Source organism: Spermophilus citellus (assembly GCF_964194105.1).
Source record: "Spermophilus citellus genome assembly, chromosome: 2".
In the NCBI taxonomy this organism is placed as follows: domain Eukaryota; kingdom Metazoa; phylum Chordata; class Mammalia; order Rodentia; family Sciuridae; genus Spermophilus; species Spermophilus citellus.
Genome location: NC_138183.1, coordinates 71,203,827 through 71,224,929, shown reverse-complemented (window position 1 = coordinate 71,224,929; position 21,103 = coordinate 71,203,827). Strand labels below are relative to the sequence as shown.

The 21,103-nt window shown below is 37.6% G+C and overlaps 1 protein-coding gene across 3 annotated transcripts in view; it reads right to left on the bottom strand.

Moving 5' to 3' along the window:
• Positions 1 to 21,103, bottom strand: part of PIP5K1B (phosphatidylinositol-4-phosphate 5-kinase type 1 beta) — a 305,629-nt gene that overhangs the window by 103,795 nt on the left and 180,731 nt on the right. For all 3 annotated transcript variants that reach the window (XM_081273842.1, XM_081273841.1, XM_081273843.1), the window contains one exon: positions 4,769 to 4,921. In XM_081273842.1, coding sequence (XP_081129968.1) covers positions 4,769 to 4,921 — 153 coding nt within the window. The remainder of the gene's footprint in view (positions 1 to 4,768; positions 4,922 to 21,103) is intronic.

The window sequence follows — 21,103 nt, the reverse complement described above, 5'->3', positions numbered from 1 at the left end:
AAAGCCTGGTCAGACTCATTCCATTATTCTTCCCTTTTCCTGTCCCTCCTGCCTCCCTCTTAGTTCCCTTCTTCTACTCCACTGATCTTTCTTCTTATTTCATGGAATCTCCCCCTACTTTTCATTTTCTTTTTCCCCTCTTATTTTGGTCTGACTTCCACATATCAGAGAGAACATTTGACCTTGACTTTCTCCGTCTGGCTTATTCTACTCTGCATCATGTTCTCCAATCTATCCATTTACTGGCAAATGTCATAATTTCATTCTTCTTTATGACTGAGTAATACTTCATTGTGCATATATATCACATTTTATTAATTCTGTTGTTGACAGACACCTAGGTTGGTTCCATAGCTTGGCTATTGTGAATTGTACTGCTATAAACATAAATATTGATGTGGCTGCATCTTTACAGTATGCTGATTTTAGGTCTTCTGGATATATACTGAAGAGTGAGACAGTTTGGTCATGAAGTGGTTCCATTCATAGCTTTTTGAGGAATCTCCATACTGTTTTTCAGGGTGTTTGCATTAATTTCCAGACTGACCAACAATGTATGAGTATACCTTTTCCCCTACTATCCTTGCCAATATTTATAATTACTTGTGTTCTTGATAATTGCCATTCTGACTGGAGTGAGATTAAATCTCAGTATAGTTTTAATTTACATTTCCCTGATTGCTAGAGATTTTGAACATTTTTTTCATATACTTGTTGGCATTTGTATTTCTTCTTTTGAGAAATTTTTGTTTTGTTCTTTTGCCCATTAATTGGGTTGTTTCTTTGGCTTTAAGTTTTTTTGAGTTCTTTATATATTCTGGATATTAATCCCCTACTTAAGGAGCAAGTAGCAAAGATCGTCTATTCTGTAGACTTTCTCTTCATGCTCTTAATTGTTTCCTTTATTTTGCAGAAGATTTTTAATTTGATGCAATTCTACTTATTGATTTTTAGTTTTAAGTTTTATACTTAAGTCTTATTAAGGAGGTCAATACCCGTGCCAAAATGTTGGAGCATCGAGCCTATATTTTCTTCTAGCAGTTGCAGAGTTTCTGATCTAATTCCTAGGTCTTTGATCCACATTGAGTTGACTTTTGTGAGGGATGAGAAGAAGGGGTCAAGTTTCGTTCTTCTACATATGGATATCCAGTTTTTCCAGCACCATGTGTTAAAAAGGGTATCTTTTCTCCAGCAAATGTTTCTGGCACCTTTGTGGACTATCAGATGACTGTTTTTGATGTACTTTAAAAGTAGGTAAGGAATTAAAATAGCTTCTTAAAGGGCATATGATAAAAAGTTGCCCTGCTGTCTCTGATTCTGCTCCTTCCAGTTTCCGACATTTGAGAAAATTACTATTCTAGCTTTCTTTATATCATTCCAGAAATATTCTGTGTGCTTACATTAATTCTATGTCTGTTATTTTTGTTATATTGATGTTTTGCTCTTTGATGTAGTCACGTTTATGTATTAATTTTCTGAGCTTTTTTTTTATTTTCGCTTAACAGACCATTTTTACACCCTAAGGCTATAAACTTCTATTTTCTTCCCAATTTTTAATAGCTTTGGTAATTACATTTGGTCTTTGCTCCACATGGGATGAATTTTGTATGTGTTCAAAGATCTGAGAGAAGGAATGTAATTCTTTTCTCAAAGTGGACAGCCATTTATTGAACAGTGTGACCCTTTTCCAATTGAGTGTAAGTTTCTTCTGTGTCAATACAGTAAGTCAAAGACACATGGGTCTATTTCTGGACACTTCATGGAATCTATTGACCCATTTGCCTTGAACTGTGGTTATACCACATCTTTAACATTACTCACAGCCTTATAGATCTTTTTTTAAAGAGAGAGTGAGAGAGGAGAGAGAGAGAGAGAGAGAGAGAGAGAGAGAGAGAGAGAGAGAGAGAGAATGAATTTTTAATATTTATTTGTTTTTTTTTTAGTTCTCTGCGGACACAACATTGTTGTTTGTATGTGGTGCTGAGGATTGAACCCGGGCCGCACGCATGCCAGGCGAGCGCGCTACCGCTTGAGCCACATCCCCAGCCCCGCCTTATAGATTTTTGATGTATGTTATAGCAGGCCCATCATTTTTCTTTTTCTTTTCTTGAAAAATGTTTTGTTAATTCTTAGAAACTTTCCATCCAATTGTTCATTTATAAACATTTTTTTTTTCCTTAAAATTATACCTGCTTTCTTTTTCAAATGAATCAACTTTGTCAAGTTCTGGGGAATTTCTGATTGGAGTAGATTAGAATTATAAATTGATTTGGAGGTAAGAGAAATGTTTACAATAATAAATTCAGGATTAGCTGTGTATCTCTTCATTATGGCAGATCTTTTATATGTCCTTAAAATACTTTTGTAGCTTTCTTCATATTGGTTTTGTGTATTTGTTTATATAAACTCAAGTATTTTAGAGTTCTTCTCTTTATAACAAAAATTATTTCTGAATAGATTATAGTTCATATGTTATGCCTATTAAAGCTTGTTTTCCCAATCACAATTATAGTATGTTTTAATTTATTTACATATTTATTTTAAAAAATAATGCTCATTATAAATTATTGTCATCATGAACAGGATCTCCTTCCTTCCTTTATATTATCCAGCTTTATATCATCTATATAATAGACTACAATGAGTTTTTATATACTTATCTTACATCCTGCAAATGTGCATGACTCCTATTACCCCTAGAAATTTCTGGTTTGTTTTGTTGAAGTTCTGCTCATTTTCAACTTTGTTATTTACAAAGAACAGAGATTATTATTTTCTTCTATTTCAGTGACTTTAAAGAAGTCATTGCCAGAATTTTGAGCAAATGTATAAGGACGGACGACTGTCGGAGAACATCCTTGTCTTCTATTATTTGTAGAAAGGAACCTGCTTTTCTCTAAGAGATTGTAATACGAACTCTTAGAGACATGTACAATATTATTGTGTGTTCATCTATTTACTTATTATGTTACAAAACTTCCCTGCCAATTTTAAGATTTTTATGTAATATGTTGACTTTTGGGACTCTTAAGTTTTCCTTAACATCTATTTGGTTAATCACATGATGTTCACATTTTTTCTTGTCAACAGATGAATTATATTGCTTGTTGTATATTACTTTTATGATGGGGATAAAACCATTTGTTCAGCTAAATTTTAAGGTTTCATTTAATTTTAATTAAAATTTAATGGTCACATATGGCTAATGGTGTTTATATATTAGATAATATAATTCTAAAATAAGGGAATAGTATATCTAAGCTTAGAATTACTATAGAAGTTTAAGATTTGCTCATTTAGTAGGTTATCAAAGAGTGTGGTCAGTTTGATAATTTTTAATTTATTTTTTAGGTGTAGTTGGACACAATATCTTTATTTATTTATTTTTATGTGGTACTGAGGATTGAACCTAAGGCCTTGCACATGCTAGGTGAGTGCTCTACTGCTGAGCTACAATCCCAGCCACCAGTTTGATTATTTTAAAATACATCTAAAGGCATATGCATCAAATATTAGTAATATGCATCTGTGGCAAAGGAATCCCAGTTACTTATATTTTTTTCTTTTCTGTATTTTTCTATTTTCTCTTAAGGAATAAAAGAAAAGAAATTACTTGTTCAGGATCAAAACCCTTAAAAATCTGCATCCTGTCCACTATAACTTTTATTTAGAATTTTGATTTCTGTAATTCCAAAAGAGATTAATTCACTGTATTTCAAGCCATCTCTAGTAGATTTTGGAATTACAATAATATTTTTGCAAGCAAATGAGCTGTGTAGCATCTCATCCATTTTGTTTGGAAACAAAGAAGACAGTTATTGCCTCTCAGAGCAAGTGAATGGCAGAACTAGGCTTCTGACGTCAATTGTCTTCATCTAGCCATTCCAATCACAGGAATTTAATGACTGGCATTAAAGTACAACGAAATCAGAGGTCTGAAAAAGACGGAAATACTTAGAAAAAGTGTTTATTCTTCTCAAAATTAGGCCAAATGTCTATCGAATCCATCTGGGCAAAGTCATTGTTCATTTGTTACTAAAATGTTTCAAGAAAGTAATTTTTTCATGTTCTATGTTTAACTATGTGATCTTAAATTCTGAAGTGTAGCAGCTAAGAATAGTTAATACAGAGCAGTTGCTGGGGCATAGTATAGGGGTTAAAATGTAGTTTCTGTTTGTACAGTCCCAGCTCTGTAGCTCTCTAACTGAATGACCCTTGCTATATCACCAATTTATCTTTGCCTCAATGACCTCATCTATAGAAAGGTGACAGATATGATGCCCAAGTTGCTATGAAGATTAAATGAATTAATGACCCCCAAACACTTAAGGCCTTACTTAACACACACTATGTAATACATGCATGTTAGCCGTTCATATTACTACTATTTGATGGGTTCAGATCTTGCAAGTGCATAGCTTCCTGTATCTTCCTTTATCACCATGACTATGCAAGGTAGGTACCATTCCTCACTGACTGAGAGAACCAAGGCTCATTCATGATCACACAGTTGGTAGATGGCTAGGCTGGAACTGGAGCCCAGGACTGTGAGCTTCAACAACTATGCTCCACTACACAGTTCTAGTTCACTTTAAAAAAGTTGATTCAATGAATGTGTTAGCATAATCTAAATGCAAAATAAAGTTCACCAAAGAGAAAGAAGCATGCCAAGGAGTGACTGAAACAACAACAACAACAATAACAACAAAAACTGTTGAGGAAATAATGAAACCTAAAACAGAAGTTTTAATTTTATGCAGTTGCTTACCATGTAATAGCCTGGCAGTAGCTTCTGAAGGAACTCAGCTTCTTTATGCTGAACTGTTTTGATGATAAATTCATCATCACTAGTCACAAAAAACAAGGATCCACTGGCTCCAGGGTTAGACAGCTCTATTAGAGGTTCACTGCAGATGGAATACTAAAACAGTAAAAAAAAGTAAATAAATAACATTTAATTAATTGATCAATTTTTCTTGTGTGTGTGTGGTGCTGTGGATTCAACCCATGGCATCATGCAGGCCAGGCAGGTGCTCAGTACCAGCGAGCTACATCCCCAGTCCTAAGTAAACATTTAAAAATATATACTTAAGTATATGATGCTTTCAAGGAGACAATTATAGTAGTATGTATCTTTACCTTTTTGAAACAGAAAATTTTCTTCATGAGCTTTAAAAGGAGGCTCCAATTATACTGAGAAGGCTCTTAGGGAGATTTTTTTTTCCATTTTTAAAATTTATTCTTAAGTTTTAGGTGGACACAATATCTTTATTTTACATTTATGTGGTGCTGAGGATCAAACCCAGTGCTGCGTGCGTGCTAGGCAAGCGCTCTACCACTGAGCCACAACCCCAGCTCCTTTTCCATATTTTTTATTGGTGCATTATAGTTACATATAATGCTAAGAATTGTTGTTACATATTCATACATATTCATTCATAGTGAATATTCATATTTAATATAATCAATTTTGGTCCATATCATTCCTCAGTTTTTCCCCTCCTGCACTTCCTACCTTCCCTTGGTCCCTTCTCCTCTCCTCTACTGATCTCCTTTCAATTTTCATGAGATCCTCTTCTGGGGAGATTTATAAAGATTTATGGGATGTATTTATTTTAATATTTCTATGATGGGAAACAGACATGCTTTCCCCAACACCCATCATCACATGGTAGAATCATGAATTAAACTAGCAATATAGGCCACCGTGCTTTGTTCTCAGCAGGTACCCATAAAATAACAGCTGAAGGTGTGACCCATACCATGTACTTATCACTTCAACATCAACACCTCTTCTCTTTTCCCTATTCTCTCAGGGTTTCAACAAGGGGATGGCTCCAACATCTGTGTCTCTAGCTCAAGTCTCTCTCCAGGGCTCTAGACCAGTTCATCTAACATTTCAATAGACACTGTGAATCTCACTCCAAAATGCTACAACCCAGCAGAGAAGTCAAGTGGTTACTAAGCTCAGTGTCGGATTGGCTGATAATGCACATTATTGACATAAGAAATACTGCGGTGGGGGGAAAGAAAAAGGAAATGAGGCTCACCCAGGTGTGAAATTGAGACCAACCTGGCAAAATACAGGGACTGAAATTTTGATTGATAGAAAGTATATATTAATGTGATTTATATACAATGTGATGTTTCGACAATGTATACATTCTAGAATGACCAATCAGGCTAGTTAACATATTCATCACCTTGCATATTTATTGTTGTTTTGTAGTGAGAACATTTAAAATCCACATTTGCAGCAATTTAAAAATACACAATGCATCTTTATTAACTATGGTCACCTTACTCTGCAGTAGATTGCCAAATTTTATTTCTGTTGTCAAACTGAAACTATTTCCTTTGACCAACATTCACCCTTTTCCTGCCCACCTGCTCCTGGTAACCATCATTCTATTCTCTGCTTCTGAGTATGACATTTAAAAAATTTCCCTTATAAGTGGATCATGGTCTTTCTGGATCTGGCTTATTTCACTTAGCATAACATTCATGTAGTTGTAAATGACTGAATTTCATTCTTTTAAAAGGCTGAATAGTACTTTCTGTGTACATACACCACATTTTCTTCTTCCATTCATGCATCATCCTTGGCTGATTCCACATCTTGGCTATTAGTACTGCAAAATGCACATATACGTGCAGACATTGGGATACAGACATATCTTCAAAATACTGATTTCAGTTCCTTTGGGTAGATATCAGTAGTGGGCCTGCTGGATCATATGGTAGAACTACCATATTGTTTTCCACAAGGGCTGTGTTAATTTGCATCAGGATACAAGGGTCCTTTTTCCTCCCTATTCTTGTCAATATTTGTTAGCTTTCATCTTTGTGATGATAGCCATTCTAACAGGTGTGAAGTGATATCCTATTCAGGTTTTAATTTGACTAATGACTAGTGACATTGAGTAGATGTTGAGCATTTTTAATGTATCTGGCTATCTGTATATCTTTTTTATGAGAAATGTTCTTGACCCATTTTTTAATAGGGTAATTAGTTTTCTTATATGGACTACTTTGAGGTCCTTGTATATTTTGGATATGAGCCCCTTATCTGATGTGTGATTTGCAAATACTTTCTCTTAATGTGTAGGTGTCTCTTCATTCTACTTTTTTCTTTGCTGTCCACAAGCTTTTCAGATTTTTGTAGACAAAAATCACATTTGTCTACTTTTGCTTTTGTTGCCTGGGCTTTGGGGTCATAGCCAAGAAATCATTGTTCAGAACAATGTCAGGGAGCTTCCCACTATGTTTTGTTTTGTTTTTTTTTTTTTTTTTTTCCTAGCAGTTTAATAGCTCCCGACTTTACATTTAAGGCCAGAAGTCTTTAATCCATTTTGAATTGATTCTTGTATACGTTGTAAGATAAAGGTCACGAGGTTCTGCATTTTCCCCTGAATCATTTAATGAAGAGACTGCTTATTTTCTCCAGTATGTTTTCTTGGCACTTTTGTTGACGATCTACTGACCAGAGAGGTGTGGATTTATTTCTGATCTTCCTATCCTATTCTGTTGTTTAGTACATGTGTTTTTGTTTTTAATCCCACTACTATGATGTTTTGATTACTACAGCTTTGTAATATAAAGAATCATATCTTGAGGGTAGGCAAGGATTTTCCAAGTCTGGAAAATACTTTAAACTATGTATTTTGGGATTGTGAATATTTAAGTCCCTATTCCATAAAAATCTAAAAGGAGGAAGAGTGAGAGGAGCAAGGGGAAGAAAAATCAGGAGAAAAGTGATTAAAAGGCAGTTTCTGTTGGGAGTGATGGTGCACGCCTATAATTCCAGTGATTTGGAAGGCTGGGGCAGGAGGAACGCAAGTTCAAAGCCAGCCTCAGCAACTTAATGAGGCCCTCAGCAACTTAGTGAGACCCTGTCTCAAAATAAAAAGTAAAAAGGTAAAATGCCTTTGGGTTTAGCCTGAATACATATTTTTTAAAAAGGCAGTTTCTAGATGTCATCTTGTATCTTTCTTTGGCAACACCATAGATAAGGTAAACAAAATTTTCCAAAAAAAGAGAAAGAAGCAAGTGTTGGCTGACTTCCTATATCACTGGCAACTCCTATCTTCCATCTCCCTTCTCCTGCTGACCGTCCTTCCCAGTTTGAATGGACTAACTGGGTGGACACTATAGTCTGGTGGGGAATGACTGGAGGAGGTGGGTCGCTGGGGAAGTTCTCTGGAAGGGTGAATCTTCCCTGCAGACCTTCCTCTTTCTTTCTCTGCTTCCAGCTCTCCATGAGCAAAGAAGTGCTTCTCTGTCATGTCCTTCTGCCATGATGCCTGCCTCACCTGGGGCCCAGAGCAATGGAGTTGGCCATCTATGGACTGAAACCTCTAAAACCATAAGCTCCAAATAAAATTTTTCTCCTCTAAGTTTTTCTTGCTGCGTATTTTGGTCACAGTGATGAAAAAGTGAAAAACAAGGGTGGGGGCATGATATTTGGAATCAACTGTTCTTTGGGAAACTGCGGCTCTGTCAGTTGCAAGTTATGTGACCCTGAATAAGGAACTTAGCATCTTAAGGATAACTGGGCATCTCAGGAGCCCCAGCTCTAAAATAAAGATAATTATGTCTACCTGAAAGTACCTGCCATTTCTTTAGATGAGCGCTTCTAAAATTCTAGGCAAAGCTTTCTCTTTTTATGGCTGTTGTTACTTTTTTAAATTACAAGATCGTACAGAGTTGAGAGGGGCACCCCCCTGCAACAATGCACATATTCCATAGGCAGCATGTGGGGGTGGGGGAAAAACAGGCACCCCTCTAGGAGTACTGAGCTTTTCAGATGAGCTCCCATGGGAAGAGGGTTATTCCAAAGGATGCTAAGATACCTGAAGTGAAGCAAGTAAAAAACTTCTCAGTTTTTCATATAATTATAAATGCAAGACCTTGGAAAATAGAGCTGTGGACCCCAAACTTTCATAAAAGGTGAGTGGAGACTCAGGATCGTGTTTAGAATTTTGACCTGCTTCATTTCATGGCATAGAGCCTTCTTAGGGGCAAGAGTAAATGTTGCAAAAGCATAAAATCAACAAAGGATGCAGAAAGTAGAGGTTGCAAATAGAGAAATAACAGGACCAGCTGTGTTAGAAAAATACCAAATGCATATCTAAAGGTCTTTTCCTATTAAAGTCTCCAATTCTATAAACAGTGATATCTCAGAGAGAATATTTTAGTTAGTTATTCATTGTCGAGTACTCCTTTATTATGTAATTTATACATGATTGTCAATGGAATAACAAATTGTTTTGACTCATTTTGGTAACTTTTTGGGGTTACTAACAGCACAGCATCAATGGGCTATCAACAGGATTTGGGTAATGAACATGACCATTCCACTCTGGAATTCTATGGCTTTTCACTCTGTAACATGGTTACCACATCCTCTTCTAAGCAACCTTGGAAATGCTGCCTTTTGAGAGCAAATAAAGAGGAGAGCTGGGAACATTTTAATTAGCCATGATCAACAAGCTCCCACATGTGCTCCTGGGCTTTATGCACCTTCCAGGCACTTTTCATTTGTGCAAGCTGCTCAAATGTGCTCATTTTCTTGCTTCTATTTCCTGCAAGGCCTCCATGCTCTACTCACTGGAAAGAAAGCAAAGTACATCCCAGCTGGGCCCTGCCAACGCAAGTTAGCAATGTAAACTTGCACCATGTGGTGGAGATAATTTTACTTGCTATTTCTTTCCCTGATAGTATAAAATATCCACCCTGCTCTCTTTATTACTGGTGGAGGTGAACCTGAAAAGACTCAGATGAGTTACATTTGATTTTTTTTTCCTTTGGTACTGGGGATTGAACCTTGGGCCTTTGCACAGGTTTTTGAATAGCCATGCATATGGTAGAGAAGGAAAGAACCAATGGCTTTTGATCCAGCAGAAATGGAAACGCCCTAGCCCTTGGCCTGGCCCTGGAAATATTTGTCTAGGAAACAACAAGGAAGAAAGGTGTTTGCACTGCTGTATGTGCAGAAGCACCTTTGTCACACTGCCTCATCATCCAAAGAACGCATGTCTCAACACGAAACTTGTTATCAGTAAGATAAATTTTGATATACTGAGAACATAAATAGAATAATTCAGGCAAATAATTCCAATGTGATGGTACGAAACTAAGTAGGAATCCACATATTATCCTAGGTATTCAATATCAAGTCTATCTGTGGAGTTACCAATTGCTAAATCTCACCCCTCCCATAGTAGTTTATCTTTACAAAAGTAGATTGAATAGCCTCAGTTTGGCAGATGCCAGGATGTATGTGGTGATTGGTACCATATCCTTTGTTTCTTTGCAGAGAACTTTTCAAGAGATATCTTTTTTTTTTTTTTTACATTTTTTTTATTGGTTGTTCACAACATTACAAAGCTCTTGACATATTATATTTCATACATTAGATTGACATGGGTTATGAACTCCCAATTTTACCCCAAATGCAGATTGCAGAATCACGTCAGTTACACATCCACAATTTTACATAATGCACTAATAGTAATTGTTGTATTCTGCTACCTTTCGTATCCCCTACTATCCCCCCTCCCCTCCCCTCCCATCTTCTCTCTCTACCCCATCTACTGTAATTCATTTCTCTCTTTGTTTATTTTCCCATTCCCCTCACAACCTCTTATATGTAATTTTGTTTAGCAATGAGTGTCTCCCTTCATTTCCATGCAATTTCCCTTTTCTCTCCCTTTCCCTCCCATCTCAAGTCTCTGTTTAATGTTACTCTTTTCTTCCTACTCTTCCTCCCTGCTCTGTTCATACTTGCTCTCATTATATCAAAGAAGACATTTGGTATCTGTTTTTTAGGGTTTGGCTAGCTTCACTAAGCATAATCTGCTCTAATGCCATCCATTTCCCTGAAAATTCTATGATTTTGTCATTTTTTATTGCTGCATAGTACTCCATTGTGTATAGATGCCACATTTTTTTTATCCATTCATCTATTGAAGGGCATCTGGGTTGGTTCCACAGTCTAGCTATTGTGAATTGTGCTGCTATGAACATCGATGTGGCAGTGTCCCTGTAGCATGCTCTTTTAAGGTCTTCAGGGAATAGTCCGAGAAGAGCAATAGCAGGGTCAAATGGTGGTTCCATTCCCAGCTTTCCCAGGAATCTCCAAACTGCTTTCCAAATTGGCCGCACCAATTTGCAGTCCCACCAGCAATGTACAAGTGTACCCTTTTCTCCACATCCTCGCCAGCACTTGTTGTTGTTTGAATTCATAGTGGCTGCCAATCTTACTGGAGTGAGATGGTATCTTAGGGTGGTTTTGATTTGCATTTCTCTGACTGCTAGAGATGGAGAGCATTTTTTCATGTACTTGTTGATTGATTGTATATCCTCCTCTGAGAAGTGTCTGTTCAGGTCCTTGGCCCATTTGTTGATTGGGTTATTTGTTATCTTATTGTCTAATTTTTTGAGTTCTTTGTATACTCTGGATATTAGGGCTCTATCTGAAGTGTGAGGCGTAAAAATTAGTTCCCAGGATGTAGGCTCCCTATTTACCTCTCTTATTGTTTCTTTTGCTGAAAAAAAACTTTTAAGTTTAATTAAGTCCCATTTGTTGATTCTATTGTTAACTCTTGTGCTATGGGTGTCCTATTAAGGAATTTGGAGCCCGACCCCACAATCTGTAGATCGGAGCCAACTTTATCTTCTATCAGACGCAGAGTTTCTGATTTGATATCAAGCTCCTTGATCCATTTTGAGTTAACTTTTGTGCATGGCGAGAGAAAGGGATTCAGTTTCATTTTGTTGCATATGGATTTCCAGTTTTCCCAACACCATTTGTTGAAGATGCTATCCTTCCTCCATTGCATGCTTATAGCCCCTTTATCAAATATAAGATAGTTGTAACTTTGTGGGTTAGTCTCTGTGTCCTCTATTTTATACCATTGGTCCACCCGCCTGTTTTGGTACCAGTACCATGCTGTTTTTGTCACTATTGCTCTGTAATATAGTTTGAAATCGGGTATCGCTATACCGCCTGATTCACTCTTTCTGCTTAGAATTGCTTTTGCTATTCTGGGTCTTTCATTTTTCCATATGAATTTCATGATTGCTTTATCTATTTCTACAAGAAATGCTGTTGGGATTTTGATTGGCATTGCATTAAATCTATAGAGAACTTTTGGTAATATCGCCATTTTGATGATGTTAGTTCTGCCTATCCATGAACAGGGTATATTTTTCCATCTTCTAAGATCTTCTTCTACTTCTCTCTTTAGGGTTCTGTAGTTTTCATTGTATAAATCTTTCACCTCTTTTGTTAGGTTGATTCCCAAGTATCTTATTTTTTTTGAGGATATTTTGAATGGAGTGTTTTTCCTCATTTCCATTTCAGAAGTTTTGTTGCTGATATACAGAAATGCCTTTGATTTATGCGTGTTGATTTTATATCCTGCCACTTTGCTGAATTCATTTATTAGTTCTAGTAGTTTCTTTGTAGACCCTTTTGGGTCTTCTAGGTATAGAATCATGTCATCTGCAAATAGTGATAATTTAAGTTCTTCTTTTCCAATTTTTATGCCTTTAATTTCTTTCGTCTGTCTAATTGCTCTGGCCAGTGTTTCAAGAACTATATTGAATAGAAGTGGAGATAGAGGGCATCCCTGTCTTGTTCCGGATTTTAGAGGGAATGCCTTCAACTTTTGTCCATTCAGAATGATGCTAGCCTGAGGCTTAGCATAGATAGCTTTTACAATGTCAAGGTAAGTTCCTGTTATCCCTAGTTTTTCTAATGTTTTGAACATAAAGGGATGCTGTACTTTGTCGAATGCTTTCTCTGCATCTATCGAGATGATCATATGGTTCTTATCTTTAAGTCTATTGATGTGGTGAATAACATTTATTGATTTCCGTATGTTGAACCATCCTTGCATCCCAGGGATGAATCCTACTTGATCATGGTGCACTATTTTTTTGATGTGTTTTTGTATTCGATTCGCCAGAATTTTATTGAGGATTTTTGCATCTAGGTTCATTAGAGATATTGGTCTGTAGTTTTCTTTCTTTGAGGTGTCTTTGTCTGGTTTCGGGATCAGGGTGATGTTGGCCTCATAGAATGAATTTGGAAGAGCTCCCTCTTTTTTTATTTCCTGAAATAACTTGAAAACTATTGGTATTAATTCTTCTTTAAAGGTTTTGTAAAACTCCGCTGTATACCCATCCGGTCCTGGGCTTTTCTTGGTTGGTAGTCTTTTGATGGCTTCTTCAATTTCATCTATTGATATTGGTCTGTTCAGATTGTCTATATCCTCCTGACTCAGTCTGGGCAAATCATATGACTTAAGAAATTTATCGATGTCTTCACTATCCTCTATTTTATTGGAATATAGATTTTCAAAATAATTTCTAATTGTCTTCTGTATTTCTGTAGCATCTGTTGTGATATTGCCTTTTTCATCCCGTATGTTAGTAATTTGAGTTCTCTCTCTTCTTCTCTTCGTTAGCATGGCTAAAGGTCTGTCGATCTTATTTATTTTTTCGAAGAACCAACTTTTAGTTTTGTTAATTTTTTCAATAGTTTCTTTTGTTTCAATTTCATTAATTTCCGCTCTGATTTTAATTATTTCTTGCCTTCTGCTACATTTGCTGTTGTTTTGCTCTTCCTTTTCTAGGGCTTTGAGTTGGAGTGTGAGCTCATTTATTTGTTGGTTTCTTCTTTTTTTGAGGAATGACCACCAGGCGATGAACTTTCCTCTTAAAACTGCTTTCATTGTGTCCCATAGATTCCGATATGTTGTGTCTGTATTTTCGTTTATCTCTAAGAATTTTTTGATTTCCTCCTTTATATCTTCTGTAACCCATTGATCATTCAGTAACATATTGTTCATTTTCCATGTGATGTAGGATTTTTCCTTCCTTCTTTTATCATTGATTTCCAGTTTCATTCCATTATGATCAGATAAAATGCATGGTATTATCCCCACCCCTTTATATTTACTGAGGTTTGCCCTATGGCATAATATATGGTCTATTTTTGAGAAGGATCCATGTGCTGCTGAGAAGAAAGTATATCCATTTGATGATGGTTGATATATTCTATATAAGTCAGTTAAGTCTAGGTTATTGATTGTGGTATTGAGTTCTATAGTTTCTTTATTTAACTTTTGTTTGGAGGATCTGTCCAATGGTGAGAGAGGTGTGTTGAAGTCTCCCATAATTATTGTGTTGTGTTCTATTTGATTCTTGAATTTGAGGAGAATTTGTTTTGTGAATGTCACAGCACCATTGTTTGGTGCGTAAATATTGATAATTGTTATGTCTTGTTGGTGAATGGTTCCTTTTAACAGTATATAATGACCTTCTTTATCCCTTTTGATTAACTTAGTCTTGAAGTCGATTTTATTCGATATGAGGATGGCCACCCCTGCTTGCTTACGAGGACCATGTGCGTGGTATATTTTTTCCCATCCTTTCACCTTCAGCCTGTGTATGTCTTTTCCCATCAGATGTGTCTCCTGGAGGCAGCATATTGTTGGATTTGTTTTTTTAATCCATGATACCAGCCTATGTCGCTTTATTGGAGAGTTTAAGCCATTAACATTCAGAGTTACTATTGATATGTGGTTTGAACTTCCATCCATGTTTGATTGTTTATCCTTTTTTTTAAAAAAAAAAAAATTAGTTTGTCTCTCCATGATTGTCTTTCCCCTTGCCCTCTGTCTTTACTGCGGCACTTCCCACTGATGGTTTTGGTTATTGTTTTTCATTTCTTCCTCGTGTAGTGTTTTGCTCAAAATGCTTTGCAATGCTGGTTTTCTGGCTGCAAATTCTTTTAACTTTTGTTTATCATGAAAGATTTTTATTTCGTTGTCATACCTGAAGCTTAATTTTGCTGGATACAGAATTCTTGGTTGGCATCCATTGTCTTTCAGTGTTTGAAATACATTGTTCCATGACCTTCTTGCTTTCAGTGTCTGTGATGAAAAATCCGTGGTTAACCGTATTGGTTTACCCCTAAATGTAATCTGTCTCCTTTCTCTTGTAGCTTTTAATATTTTCTCTTTGTTCTGTATATTGGATATCTTCATAACAATGTGTCTTGGCGTTGGTCTACTGTGATTTTGTGTGCTCGGTGTCCTGTATGCATCTTCAATTTGTATATCTGTTTCCTTTTTTATTTCTGGAAAGTTTTCTGTAATTATTTCCTTCAGCAAGTTTCTCATTCCCTTGGTTTGAATCTCTGTACCTTCTTCTATCCCGATGACTCGTAAGTTCGGTTTCTTAATGTTATCCCATAATTCTTGGATGTTTTTCTCGTGATTTTTTACCAGCCTTTCTGAGTTGGCTAGACTCTTTTCAAGATGGTATATTTTGTCTTCATTATCTGATGTTCTGGTTTCTACTTGCTCCACTCTGTTAGTGATACTCTCAATTGAGTTTTTAATTTGGTTTATCGTTTCCTTCATTTCTAGAATTATTGTTTGATTATTTTTTATAGTCTCTATCTCCTGATAAAGATGCTTAACTTCTTCTTTTATCTGTTTGTGAAATGCATTCTCAATGTGTTCTTTCGCTGCTTGAATTTGCTGTCTTGTATCCTCTTTAAGGTTCCATTCCATCTGTCTTAGGTGTTCCTTGAGTTCTTTATATGACCATTTTTCTGATGACTCTAGGTCCTCCTGAATATTTAGGCTGTCCTGCGTTGTTTGTACTCCTTTTCTTCCTTGTTTTTTGAAGCTGCTCATGTTGCTTCTTGTTCTGTTTGACTGCTGAGTTACTGTTTACTCCTATAAATTAGTTTGATGCTTGGGAGGAAAGGTATTTGAAGGGACGGGAAGAAGTCTCTAAAGAGAATGAGAGTAGGCAGGTAGAATTCAAGAAAAAAGGGGGGATAAGAAAAATGAGAAGACTAAAGAAGAAAAAGAATAGGAACTAAAAAAGAAAAAGATTAAAAAAATAATAATAATAATTAAAAAATTTAAGTTAAAATTAGTAGAAAAAAAAATTTAAAAAAATATTTTGTAAAAAAAAAAATTAATAAAACAACAAGAAAGAAAAAAATGAAAATGAAAGAAAAACCTAAATCAAAAAAAAAAAGGAGAAAAGAAAAAGAAAAAAAAAAACCTAATAAATGCAGTCTTAGAGTTTGATTAACTTCTCTTCCAGTAGATGGCGCTGTGCCCACCAGGCCAAGTTTCTCCTGTCAATACGCGGGAACCAATCACTGTGCAGCAGCTCTTCCCAGACTGGGCGAGTCTCCAATCCTGAGTGTCTAGGGCCTCCTCTTGTGTCTAGTCACTTCCCACTTTTTCTCTAGCCAGGCCCCTCTCACCACAATACTGGCTACACGCCAAGTCTGCTGCTCCCGGGAGCCCTGTTTTCATGAACGACTGGGCACACTCTTCCAGTTTGCCATTCCCTCAGACCCTAAGCTTGTAGAGTTTGGGGCTGAGAATCCTCAGCGGCTTTTACTTGCCCTCTGGTATCCACTTCCCGTAGGTGGTGCAAGAGACCTCAGCAGTCAGCCCTGGTGGGAGCGGTATTTCCGCTTGCGGGACCCGCACCACCTCTGATTCCCTCGGGCTGGCTGAAGCACTCACAGGAGAGCTGGGAGGTGCCCTTACGGGAGAGCTGGGAGGGGCTCTTAGAGTTTTCCCGATGTGTGGAGAGGCAAGGCTATGGGATCACACACCTGTTTCAACGCAGTTATCTCCTCCGCAGCAGTCTGATGACACGGTTTCCCTTTGCCGGGAGACTAATTCAACGGGTGGGTCCTTCTCTCCCAAGCCCCGTTTCAAACCTGTGGCCACTACTTATGAAGTTTCGGTAGGCATTTACCTTCGTATGATGAGAAGGGCTGACCAGTTGTTTCAGCGGGATGAATTAATGCCGAGTCATAGCTGTTTGTCTGCGGGAAGCAGGTGACCGGGAGTTTGAATTCAGCGGGTCAGAGCTCAGTGCGTGTTCTCGGATCACTTGGATTTTAAATTGTCGCTCATCTTATCAGCTGTTTCATATAATTCGGCAGTTCATTCGCGCGGTGAAGAGTCTGCTCTATGGTGCTCCACAGGAGGCGGCGCCAGCAGCTGTGGCGGCAGCGGCGGCGGCAGCTGCGGCGGCCTTCGGGACCCCCGGGGAGGGGGTGCGGGTCGGGGGAGGGGAGGCGGCGCCTCAGGGCCACGCGGTCCGGGTACCGGACACGCAGGAGAGCGGGCGGGGTGGGGGAAAGAAGTTGAGATCTAAATTTAGAGACTGAGCTTGGGAGGAGAGACGGCTGGGGAGAAAGAAGCAAGGTGGAAAGGCGGAGAGGAGAAGGGGAAGGAGAAGTAGAAGGGGCTGAGGGAGCCGGCTGCAGCCTTACTGCTCGCGCTGAAGTCGTGCTGTACTCCCTTCACCTTGGCTGGATTAGTGGCTGATTCACTCCACCTAGGCCCCTTTCTTGACACGGTGCTGGGTTTTTGTCGACAGATCTCCTTTAATGATCTTTACCTCATCTTTTCAGACGCCGCGGCGCGGGGCTCAGAGCGGCTTACTCACTTCCCGCCGCCATCTTCCCGGTCAAGAGATATCTTATTTCATTTTTCTGTGCTTTATTTGGAATGAACTCTTCCAAAATCTGCTTTGCTGGAGATGTTGGACCCCTTTGGGCCATGTTCTTCAGAATGGACAATCACAGTGTGATTCACTAGGGAGAGGTGATCTGGAGACCATGATAGAGAGGTCTGTAGCTTAGAGAGTGGAAAGCGTGAGGCTAGCTGATGAGGGGTTCTCAGAGCACTGTGGGGAGGAAGGGAGACCACCAATGTAGGTAACTGTGGTATCTCGCTTCACTGATCGCCACCTCAGAGTCCTCATCTATAAAATGAAGGATTGGGCTAAAATGTCTCAGGGTTATGGCTGACTCTCTGAAACAGGCAATGAAGTATGTGCGAGACTCTTTCCTCATCTGCCATATCCATATCACTAGAAGCTCCAAGACTTATTTAGAGAAGCCGCCTCAGTCCTGGGGGTGACCGTCCCCAGTGTAAAGGTGGGTGGCTGTAGCTGTTGGGGACCCAGCAGTCATGTTTAGATATGGTCACTACCCTTGTTTGTTTTGTTTTTTCAGGTTCCAGAGAGATGCTCAGCTATAACTGAGAAGAAAGGTAGAGGAAGAAAAATTGGGATCAAACAAATGCCCCTCTTTTTTATTATAGAAAATTCAAACTTACCTGGATATATGATTAATATCTGTGTGTTTACTTCCAGTTTCAATAATGATCAACTCACAGTTAGCATTGTTTCTTTTATATCCCTAACCATTCTTCTGCCTGCTTTCTTCGGATTTTTTTTTTTTTTTTTTTTTTGCTTTCAACTCATGTTTTATAAGTTTTGTTGAGCTTCAGGTCACATGCCATGTAATTCATTCATTTAAATGTAAACTGCTTTCAATTAATTTTTTAATTGACCCAAACTGCACATTTTATACATATAAACAACATGAGGTTTATATGAATACATTATGGGATGGCTTAATCAAGTTAATTAATAGCACACATTGTGTGTGTGTGTGTGTGTGTGTGTGTGTGTATTGGGAAAATTTTAAATATATTTTGTTTTAGTAATGTCAAGTGTATAATACAGTGACAATAGTCACCACATAGATCTCCTAAATGAAATTTTACATCTTTAACTAACACCTCAGATTTGTTTGAAACAAATCCCAGACCTCAAATCATTTCATCTATAGGTATTTCAGCATTTTCCTTTAAAAGCAAAGGATCCCCTTTTAAAATAGAGCTATGAAGTACTTTTCTTTGGAGAAATCAGAGAATAGCAACCCTAAAGTTATTTGCCTGCTATTTAAATAAACTGTCCTGAAGTTTCTGGGACCATCCCCAAATATATCATAGTTGTATGTCTTTTTAATAAAGGTGGTTTATTAAGAAAAAAATGGAATCATGATATTACCATTCTACCAAAAAAATTCTTCAACACCATCAAGTATAACTACATTTACTAAATTTCATATAATTTAAGATCAATAAATTTCATATAATTTATTTGAATTTTCTTGCCCCATGTATCAATGTTCCCAACAGAATTACCTTCCAGCGATACCTGTCCATTCAGTGTCCTTCCAAACATGTAAAATATTCACATCTCTGTTTTCACAGTCTTACGAACACCTTGTCCTCAACTCCCAATATCTGTTCTTTCTTTTCTACCTATTCAAATGCCTTGCAATTTTTAAGGCACAGTTATTAAAACCATGTCACACCCCCCAAAGCCTCTTAATCATCACCCTAATAGAGAAAGACCACTTTTTCCTCTGAGGTTTTGGAGTAGTTAATGTTATGTTTCAGTCTTTGAATTTACTGCCTGATAGAGTTGCTTGTTTTTCCACATAAAGAAATTATCATCCCAATTTGATTCTAAGTTCTCTGAGTATTATGACCACATTTTTTTGCATCTTCCTATAACTGTAAGCAAAGTTTAGATACAACTGTGTTTAAAGTACCCAATGATTTCAAAATTTACCTTCTGCCAGGCACATGAACAAGGAATTTTGCTCATCAGTTTAGTCTCCTATGCTCCTCTATAAATACTTCAACTCTATTATGAAAGTCATTTTTCTGGCTTAAAGACTTATTAGGAAACATATAAGCTGTGTGAGAAGTTGTTCAAAAAAGGACCTTCTCCAAGAAAGTGATGTTGTAAGGTCAGAATGAGTGAAAGAATGACCTTCCACCTGCACAGCAATGGACATAGCAGGGCTGAGCACAAGCAGTCATGTGCTGCACTGACTGGAGCAGTGTGCAGAATGCAAAGTCTACAGTGTGTCTGGCTGGAGAGAAGTTCAAGAAAATTTAGGAGGAGAATATATGCATTTCTAGTGCATGGTACAAGGTGAGAGATTAATCCTGTTTTCCATAATAGAATATCAAAATCCCACTGTATTCTCCAAACATATTTCCTGAATGATGGTGGCCTAAAGATAATCATCAAATGACCAGACAGCAAAGGATCTTCCCTATCATACCCCCACAGAACAAATGGGTGTGTGTGTGTTCTGGAGTTGGTAGCAATGGGCAGGGTATATGACCTTTCAGTGAGATGGGAAGGTGAGGTGGAGAGCAAGCAAGGGCAGCAGGATGCCCAGGGATGTCCAATGCAGTCCTCACTGCTCTACAGAGACTTTTTTTTCCCCTTAAAGAAGCAGTATCATCTCACTGAGTAGAAATCCTATGATTTTCTTAGGGATCAACTAAAGAAGAGGATCATGCATGGTTTTCAGTTTTGAATTTTATTCTTTACATCTTTTGCTTATTAAAAGATACATTTTAAATATTCTTTGTTATAAGTGACAAATGCTGCTTAATTCCTCCAAAAAGCATTATTCCAGGATCTGGCTTAAGTCTTATTAAGATCATTCAGAATGGGATAAAGAATAAAAAACAGTTGGCATCCTTCCTATAGTTTCTTGAAAACCCATCTTAAAGAGCCCAGGGTGTTAACAATGATCAAATAATGAAATAAACCATTTCCTTCTTTCAACAAAAAGGAAGTTCCTGGCTCCTGGATCAGGAGTGGAGTAAAATTCAGAGGTCATATCGGACAAACCTCCCAAACAGGCTATTGGGTTTGTACCTCCCTTGTCTCAGAAGGAAGACAGACAGAAGAGACAAACCTGAGGACAAAATATGCACTTGTATTTGTATGAATATGTTTAAAAAGAGTCTGCATGTCAGGCGCAGTGGTGTATACCTATAATCTTAGCAACTTGGGAGGCTGAGGCAGGGGGGATTGCAAGTCCAAAACCAGCCTCAGTAATTTAGCAAGGCCGTAAGCAACTTAGTGAGACTGTCTCAAAATAAGCAATAAAATGGGCTGGGGACGTAGCTCAGTGGTTAAATATCCCTGGGTTCAATCCCTAGTACGACCTTCCTGCAAACAAACACACACACACACACACACACACACACACAAAAGAAGAGCCTGCACAAAGAAATGTTGAGAAGAAAACTGTCCAGCTTCTTTAAAATGGGATTTGAATTTGCTGGTCAAGGTGAAAGTGGTTGTGGGCTCACAGGCTTGAGATGAATGATATAAATAAAGTCAACTAAAATAGGAAGAGTTTCAAATAGAATCT